The sequence below is a fragment of the Plectrocnemia conspersa genome, unplaced genomic scaffold, assembly GCF_051122295.1.
Source record: "Plectrocnemia conspersa isolate PC_06_02 unplaced genomic scaffold, ASM5112229v1 ptg000001l, whole genome shotgun sequence".
NCBI classification, from domain to species: Eukaryota; Metazoa; Arthropoda; class Insecta; order Trichoptera; family Polycentropodidae; genus Plectrocnemia; species Plectrocnemia conspersa.
The window spans coordinates 10,935,253-10,945,055 of record NW_028277165.1 but is presented as its reverse complement, the minus strand read 5'-3'; the positions used below and the strand labels follow the sequence as shown (position 1 = coordinate 10,945,055).

At 31.1% G+C, this 9,803-nt stretch overlaps 1 protein-coding gene across 1 annotated transcript; it reads left to right on the top strand.

Moving 5' to 3' along the window:
- The first annotated feature begins 123 nt into the window (after positions 1–123).
- LOC148238830 (tonsoku-like protein) lies at positions 124–9,097 on the top strand. Its single transcript, XM_088192376.1, has 13 exons — positions 124–221; positions 299–556; positions 623–788; positions 851–1,127; positions 1,197–1,350; positions 1,423–1,627; positions 4,091–4,494; positions 4,562–4,671; positions 4,737–4,923; positions 4,988–6,236; positions 7,631–7,806; positions 7,870–8,563; positions 8,625–9,097. Exons 1-13 carry the CDS (start codon positions 209–211, stop codon positions 8,965–8,967), a joined length of 4,236 nt encoding a protein of 1,411 aa, XP_088048502.1. The 5' UTR covers positions 124–208; the 3' UTR covers positions 8,968–9,097.
- The last annotated feature ends 706 nt before the right edge of the window (positions 9,098–9,803 follow it).

Below are 9,803 nucleotides of genomic sequence, written 5' to 3'. Positions count from 1 at the left end.
TAAGAATATTTTGATTTGAAATCATTTATTTTTGAATGTGTACATATTACATTTTTTTGGCAAATTTTTTTGACGCAGTAAGTGCAAGTTTAATAATATAACGGCTGATATATTTTTGTACATGGCAAATAAAATTGAAGCTACGGCCAAGAAGAACTGTCAGTTTGAGCGCCAATGAAAACGTTGTTGATCTGAGTTATACATCGGAATGGAGGAACGAAGTAAACATTTGTGTATTATAATGATTGTTAAACATGTAGCAAATGTAAAGGGTTATTATTTTCTGTTATTAAATCAGAGTTTTTAAAGAAAAAGTGGAAGGCGTTAAACGGAAGCAACAAAAAGTATCTAGCTGAAGCGTGTTTAGAACTAGGAGAATTTTATAATAGAAATGTGAGATATGAAGACGCCTTAAAACAATACGAAGAGAGCGCATTGATTTACTGCGAACTGAATATGAAATTAGAAAATGCACAATCAAACAGAATGATCGGAGAAATGTACATGTTTTTGTCGGATTTTGAAAAAGCTCTCGAGTACGAAAATATTTATTTGTGTAAGAAGCTATATTTTATAATGAGTAATGTTTTATTTGTACGATATTAAAAAAAATATTTTTCAGCCATTGCTCATAAACTTGGGAATAGAATAGAAGAACAGAGGGCATATGCTACGCTAGGAAGAGCTCATTTATTACAAGGGCAAAGTTTTGATGATCTAAAATTATCAAAAAAATCTTTAAAAGCTGCGCTCAAAGCGTTTACAAAAAGTTTAGAACTATGTGAATGGTAAGCTGATTTTTAAATTTGTTTTTATTATGTATGATTTATTAATGACATTATTTATGTAGCTTGAAAGGAAAAATCAACAATCACGAGTTTATGGATATGAGGGCGCGGCTGTTATTAAATATCGGCGTAGTCTCGGAACACTTAGATTATTTCGAAAGAGCAAATCAATATTTCCAACAAGCTATAAGTATTTGTAAAAGAGAAGATCTTCACGATTTGCTCAGTCAGTGCTATATTACTGAAGGATTATTTTACTCCACAAAGCAAAGTTATTATGCAAAAGCTATTAACTGTTTTAATTATGCGTATGAAGTAGCATCTAGATTAGAAAATAAGGTATTTTAAATATTATAAATTTAATTTTTGCATCTTCACTGTGTATATTCATAATTAAAACTTATATAGAATACGAAGCAGAGTGAAATATTGGTCTTAAAAGCTGATATACTTTGTAAAATATCGGATTTCCAAAGTGCTAAAATGGTATTAACGAAAGCTTGGAAATTAAACAGTGCTACTGAACCAGAAAGATGTGAAATTGAAAGAAATTTGAAAATAAGTATCCGCTTTTGTAAATATATGTTTTTAGAAATTGTTTAGATACCTTATAACTAATTGTTAATAATTATAGTTGCTGCTTTATGTTATACTGAAGACTCGTTGATTACCACAAATTCCTATGATTTTAAAGAACTCAAAAGATTATACGAAACATTAGGTGATGGATCATGCTCGTTAAAAAATTACGAAAAAGCTATAAAATCATACTTAAAGATGTTAGAACACGCAGAGAAATCTGGAGAGGCGGGTAAAGAACTTGTACCGATTTACGTGAGGTAAAGTTTGTATATATATATCTATCTTCTTCTAGTATCATATTATTAGCTCCGAATATCCGGTCCTATACTGTACGAAGCAATCATGTTCTATCATCGAAAGAATCCAGCCATTAGACCTAACCAATGAAACTTGAAACGTACGCCTTTAAAGCAATATTTCAAATGCTTCCATGTGTTATGTTCAAGTCTCGCAACCATACAATAGCACTACACATACTTAATTCTGGTCTGAAGATGTAACTGCTTGTTTATAAGACCAAAATTTAATTTTCAAAACTAGCCTCTAGAAATTTCGATGCAGGCCTTCTTCTTTGCCGGGGTCCATTTCGCCGTTTCACATTTTTTTAAATGCTTCACCCTCTCAATTACCAGATCCACAAGGAGCTTGATTATTACGTTATATTTTTCTTAATTTACACTATCCAGGGATATCTGAAGGCTATCAACGGTCTCAGCAAATATTCCATATTATAGATTTAATTGTCTCACTGCTGATTTTAATTATTTTTTGTCCATGAAGTGGTTCTTTAAATACAGTCTTAGAATATAGATTAATAACCTTAACATTGTCATACAGCCTGTTCGGACTGAGGTTTTCTTTAACCCGCCGTTGGTCATGCGAGTATTGCCAGGGCCGGCCCTAGGTTATTTAGCGCCTCAGGCAAAAACTAAATTTGCGCCCCCCCCCCCCCACCCTAATAATACTTTAATAACTCATTACATGAGCGCAAAAATATAATTCAAATTAAAGTAATTTAATATTACATATATTTGACACCATACTCTTTTTTGCTATTGTGGATATTTAAGAATTTGTAGTTTTATTTTCGTCGCGATTTTTTACGCGTAAAATAATCTAAAGAGTACACAGTAGTGTATACAAAAAATATCAGATTATATTCTTTAACAATATTGTTTGATAATTTTAAGTGAATATTGCGCCTTTATTTGGTATCACGGCGCCCCCCAAGATCTAGCGCCCCAGGCGATCGCCTGTACTGCCTGCCCCTTGGGCCGGCCCTGAGTATTGCATACGCCGTTGGTCGCACCTGAGCGAATAGCCGCCTCAGTTCTATATGTTTTTAAGTTTAAATATCGAATATTTATTTTATTTTTATTTTTCGTTTATTTTAGTGGTTTATATATAAAATAAATAAATTCTTTAAAACTTTTATTTACATAACGAAAGAAGAAAAATAAAATAATAAATATTTTTAAAGTAAAATATAATTTTTTTAGATATATGTTTAAAACTTTAAAAATAACATGAAAAAATATATATTATTTTTGATCTTGATTACTTGAATACTTAGTTATACAATCTGGACATAATTCCGATGAATGTTCTTTGCATATTGGGTTATAGCACATGTGGCATTTGATGGTGATTTTGAGATTTTTTTCCTAGGGCAAAAATTACATTTTGGACGATTCTATTCACTTGGTTCTGGGTGATGAATTATCGCAGTGTAAGGTTTCTCTCCTAAATACGTCTATATTTTTATTTGCAAACTTTGCGATAAATTTGTTTAATTTGTTTATATTATCTAAGGCAGGGGCTCCCAACCCCGTGCCCGCGGGCGCCATGGCGACCGATTTGTGTGCGCCCGCCACTATTCGACCGCAATAGAATTTTTTTCACAAACACTAATTAAAAATTTTAATTATTTTTAATTATTTGTTAAGCTTCTACTACACTCTCTCAAATTTGTCCGAACCGAAGCTACAACTGAAATCGGCCGAGTTCGCCGACTTTTTTCCGATTATAGCTCCTGTAAGTGGCAAAAAAGGAATCTTTGACGAGTCAGGTGGTGCCCGCCGCCCTCCTGATAATGTAAAATGCGCTCTAGGATACAAAAAGGTTGGGAACCCCTGATCTAAGGGATTGAAAAAAATTTCAAAATAGTTTTTTTATACTATGTATCAAAAGAGTTAAATAAAATATATTTATAAAATAAATTAAAAACATATTAATAACAACAAAAAAGTAAATAATAATAGAAAAAACTACCAAAAAATAAAATTTCCAGCACGAATCTAACCCGCGTAAATAACATTCTCTCTCGATCCTTGATATAACACAACTAATACGCAAAACCAAATGTATATCGAATTAGTAAACACGTGTTTGAGCCTGCAATATTGAAGAAAACATAATTCTTGAAAAGTAGAGTGACCCGCAAGTTAATATGTTTCATACAAAAAAACGGCATCAAAAAAACTGATAGGGTGAGCGCTACGCCGCCGTGGGACCAACGGCGGGTTAAGATGAGTGTGTTTTATGCGATCGAATGCTTTCTCAAAATCTATAAAGCAGATGTAGATAAGGTTACGAATTTCGGGACATTTCTAAAGTAACTTTTTGTGGACCTAGCCTTTCCTAAATCCAAATTATTTCCTACTAGCAATTTCTTCCATTATACATTTATTAATAACATAGAATCACTATACATGTTTCAGTTTATATCAGACTTATAAGGACACGAAAGATTATGCTAAAGCAATTGAATATATCGAACTAGAATACGACGTTGTTAAGAATAACCCAAAAGAAGCTTTTGCCACTTTATTAAATCTCGCTGAAACCTTACATTTAGCTGAAAAACCCATCGAAGAAGTTGAAGCCGTCTATTTGAAAGCTAAAATAGAAGCTCAGAAGGACAAAAATGAAAAGCACCAGGCAAAGTGTGTTAAGTTACATATTAAATATTTAGTAAAACAAAAATATTTTGAAAAGGCAACGTCACTGGAAAAAGAATTGTCTTTGATGAAATACCGCAATATAAATATAGAAGAATCTTCAGAGGAAGAGTGCGAAGAAACTCCTAACATCGGCGAAGAAATCTGCTTAGATGATTTAACAGGTTTCAATATTTTCATTGGCTTCATAAAATAAATTAACGTCATTATAAAATTATGAATTTATTTCAGATTTTTCTGAAAATGAGGAAAGTAACGACGTAAACACAAAAACTACACGCAAAAGAGGCAAAACTTTAGCCATTAAAAAAAATGCTAAAGGAGAGACTCAATTACATCAAGTATGTATTTATCATAATTGCTTATTATTTTAACAGTCGTGTTAAACGTGATTAAATAATTTTAGGCATGTATATCTGGAAGTTTAGCAGCAGTCACTCGGTTAATCTCTTTAGGTCATCCTATCAATGTACGAGACAATGCTGGATGGCTACCGATACACGAAGCGTGTATTCATGGCCGTAAAAAAGTACTTGAGATTCTCATTAAAAATGGTGCTCATATTAACGATAGAGGCGGTACCCAATGCGATGGTATATTTATTATTATATACTTTACTAAATTATAGTTTTATTCAATATATGCTTTATTTTTAAGGTATAACTCCTTTATATGATGCAGCCAGTAACGGCCATTTAGATATTATAGACATGCTTTTAAATAACGGAGCTTCGCCAGCAATTAAATCAGATTACGGTGATACTCCGTTGAACGTTTTGATAAAATGGCGAAAGGATGCTACAATTGAGCCGAGCGATCATATTTTTTACGAGACCTTATGTGCAAGAATGCAGAAAAATTTAGAAATGCTAGGAAACTCTCCTGTTAAAATTGGCAATGCTTCTTTTTCCAGATCGCTACAAAAAGTCAAAGCAAACTTTTCAAAATCAAATCGAAGCGCTTCCGAAATATGCTACATATCCGAAAGCGACATTGAAAGATCGCATTCGCCTAAATTCAAATCTAAAAGTAGAAAGATAATTGATGATTCTAGCGATTCTAGCAATTCTAGCGAGTCTAGCGATTCTGATTCTAAAGCGAAAAAGAATGACTCGAAAGTTGGCGTGAACGAATACAAATACGCGATGAGCGCTTTAAGGAATAAAAGGTTTGCGCATTCTGATTCTAGTAACGATAAAGTTAAAAATAGAAATCAAACAAAAAGAACAGCATTATTAACTGAGAATGAAATAGACGACGATTGGCTAGAGAACGATATACAAAATCACACTAAAAAACGGCGACAAAGCAACGATATATTCAACCCATCAAAGAGAAAGTCTAACGAGTCGACCAGGATAACGCCAAAAACTGTCGCCGAGTTAAACTATCAAAGAAGCTCTAGATCGGCACTCCATGATTTTAACAGTTTTCAAGAGAATATTCCACCTTCTAACTCATCATTACGGAGCAAATTACCCCTTAGAAAAAACTTTGATACACCAAAGCTATCTAGAAAGTGGAAGCATCAGAGTTCACTGACGAAAGCAGGTTTTAGTAGGAAAAAGACCGATAGACCTAGACCTCTATCACCATCGTACGATTTTGAAAGCGATACTGATGGTAATTCAAATATGAGTAATCGGTCTAACAAAGAGCCCGATTCCACCAGCGAATTGAGCTTAATGGAATTTAACAAACACACAAGCTCCAATATTTCAATACCTAGTCAAGACTACTCTAACGTGAGCATTATGAAACAGACATCTATGCAGTTAGTTGGGCCTACGACTGCTTTCCGAGTTAGGATTCAAGATAAATTATTTTTAATACCTGTATCGCTTGATAGGATTAACTGGTTAAAAATCAACTGGCTATCAAGAGAGGCATCGAGAAGATATTACAAGTAATTATATAGTATATATAAATACAAATAATAGATTTTAAAAGATTTTCACATTCTATTTTATTACTTTTGTTTTGACAAAGTACTTTAATCCTTTGATTGCCGATATCTGATATATCAACTTTTGCTACTTTGGCGAGAATTGCTAGATCCGATATGATAATTGAAAAAGAATCAGATACATTTTTAATGGGTTGTATGGTATTTACTTCGTGGTAAATAATATTTTACATAATATTTTTTTTGTAGTTATCTTAAAAAACTTTGCAACAAAGGGTTAATAAAAAAATATTTTGAATCGCTTTTATATGACATGTTATAATAAATAATATGTTATATAAAAGCATATAACATATTATGATAAATTAAAGTATTATACTTATTGAATACATTTAAAGCTGAGTTTTAGTATCTAACAAATATTTTTCAGGCAGAAAATAGTGAAATATTTGGTTAAAAATTATGTTTTATATTTTCAATAGATACGATTCATTGCATCAAGTTTTTTTTACTAAACCAAATAATCTTTTGTAAGCGATTTTTTATTTAGAAAATTTAAATCAATTTATAACGGTTCATTCTATATTTGTATTAACACTGAACCGACGGGTCAGGTAGTACAAACACATCACTTTCGCTGATAGTAATCCATGAAACGAGTAAAATATCCCTTTTATGACCTCTGATGTTTAACGACGAGCCTTGTAGTAACTACCCTCAAAAACTGAAGCTTATTGTGTCACTATGTATGGAATGAATGCTCGTACAAGATGAAAAAAATAAGTCTTTATTACCTTGAATTGTGATCAAAGTGTATTTTTGTGCACTCACACAATGATCGTAAAATGACACTTTAATTTTTTTCAGCAAGACAAAGCCATAAAGTTTATAATCAATTTAAATTGAACCTACATTGGCTGTTATATCTCGCCGACCAATGTAATTTAAGATGGTATTATTTATTTTAAATAAAAATAAAAAACATTTTATATGTATATAATTAGGTTTCAACTTTGTTTTTACGCGATCCACATATTGATAAGTTATTATGATAATTTTAACATAGTATCAATACAAGCCAAAACCTTTTTTATTATTCCTTTTAATTCAAAAGTTACCATATTTTTTCTTCTAAATTCTCGTAAAACAGCATATTGCCCGTTAAAAAATAACCTATTGATACAATAATACATACATATAATAATCTTTTGATAAAGGAATGCAATTTTTTACATAAAACTTTTTCTACTTATAAACCCTAAAATTAGTCAAAAACTCAACTTTTAAAAAATTAATAAGTACTATGTATATTTTTTAAAACAAGTATTTTATCAAAATATGAGGAAAAACTATTGATAGATATTAAATTAACCTTTAATTTTAAAATATTTCAGCATCGAAGGTGTTGAACCTATCTTACATCTGCTCACTAACGACGGAGCAATTTTAGCTGATGACGATCCCCTTAATATTCTGATAGGTTCTGCCCCATTACAAGCTAACATAATCAGTTGGAATTTACCACCGCTAGTCGATGCATACATCGAGCGCTGTTCACAATTTGATGTTGGTTAGTACACTTGTAGTAAAGTAAATCGTACTTAATATATATTTAATCAAAAATCTGTTTCAGACGTAGATAATCACATCAAAATGAAGCTAGAAGCAAGTCAAGCCACCCATATCGTAGATTTATCCAATCTCAATTTATCGTTTAACCGGATCAAACCAGTCTTTAGATCTCTGAATCACCAATCGAATCTGAAGAGTCTGATGTTGTCCAATAATAATTTAGGCAACGCAGGAATGAAGAGTCTCGTTCAGTGCTTACCTTCTTTAAGAAACATCGCTCACTTGAACTTGAAAAACAACTCAATCAAATATGAAGGATTACAGGAACTCTTGAATATGTTCGAGCGGTCTAAAAATCCTATTTGTCAATATTTTCAATACTTAGATATAAGTTTTAATACACTGGATGATCTAGGATTGATTTGTATAGCAAAATTAACTAAATACGTTAAATTTAAACAGTTGAATTTGAGAGCTTGTAATATAAATTATACAACAGTTCAACATTTAGAAGAATTAAATTTTCAGTTTATCGAAAATCTTGACTTGAGTATGAATTCAATATCCAAAGAAGTTATAAAACAGATATTTGAATGCATCAATACTGAATTATTGAGTGTAATTAAATTGGAAGGTATTGATCTTTCCAAATCGTTTGTTTCTACTCTATTAGACATGGGTTTATATTTGAGTTTGACTCATATTGATATATCACGGTGTAATATACGTGACTCTGATATCCCCAATCTTTTAAGGTATAAATCAATTATTATTTATAAATTTATTGTAATTTTAATGTACTTTTATTATTTATAGATCTGCTTCGAATTGCGTCAATCTCCGAACGATCTGTTTGCGATATAATACCGAATTGACTTTTCTGTCTCTGAAGAAATTTTTGCAACATCCCAATCTAACGCACGTGTATTTCGAGGGATGTCCGAAAGTTTTCAAATATTTAAATAAGAAGGATTTGCAAACCAATTTGTTAGCTGATTGTGATAGAAAGTTAGAAGCTATACACATAACGCCTGAAGGTTCGTCTCTCGATATTAAAGATATTATTATGTCGTTCTCAAATATGTGGCGAAATTATTGGGAACACAAAGCCAAAGTAAAGAAACTGCCTTATAATGGAATCATATTCACTAAAATGTAATAATTTAATTTTTATTAAGAAAAATTTTTTTTTTTATTAAATTCTTAATCATATTAATAATTTATTAATATGATTAAGATTTTATAATCTTAACCCTTTCGCCGCCGAAGCTATGTAGAACATTGCTAATATGCGTTAGACACATATTAGTGACATAATATTTTGAGTTTTATAGCTCAATAAAATCAAGTGATTTTGAAATTTGAAGTGACTTGTATAGAAATCATTACTGTGAAAAGGTTAAGACCATTTATTTTTGTTATTTTGTTAGATATAATTGTATTATTTATATAGGGTTAGTTATACAATAAAATTAGATAAGAATTTTAATTTATTTTTTGTTTATATTTTTGTAAATTATTTAAATTTATGTGTATGGATATTAAGTATCGCTGTTGTATTCCTTTACATTTGAAAATATAAAGATGATTATTATAAAATATGTGCAGATATTTATTTTAATATTGTTGGGACCTATTTATATATGTATATTTCATTATGTCGAAAACTTGGCGGCACTCTGGTAATACTGGCGTGACGGATTTTTCTCTACTGGCAAGCCTCCGCGCGTTCGGTACGCACGCTCGCGCCCCGTATTTTGTAAGTATTAACAACTCTATAAATACTTAAATAAAATACTACTGCAGTGGCTCAATCTGTGTAATTGCCACCCGTCGCCAAAACATGTATTATATAACTACTTTTTTAAATGGAACATTCATGCGAAAACTGGACAAAAAGTGAAAAAAATCAATTTATTAAATTAATATACATATTAATAAATATTCATACACTATTTTTTAAATAATTTTTTCCGGTTTTACAAAAAACAAATC

Excerpts from the sequence above, each read along its gene's own strand:
- LOC148238830 (XM_088192376.1), top strand. Across the intron at positions 789-850 it reads AGTTTAGAACTATGTGAATG|CTTGAAAGGAAAAATCAACA; the intron begins GTAAGCTGATTT and ends TTATTTATGTAG. Across the intron at positions 4,672-4,736 it reads GAGAGACTCAATTACATCAA|GCATGTATATCTGGAAGTTT; the intron begins GTATGTATTTAT and ends AAATAATTTTAG.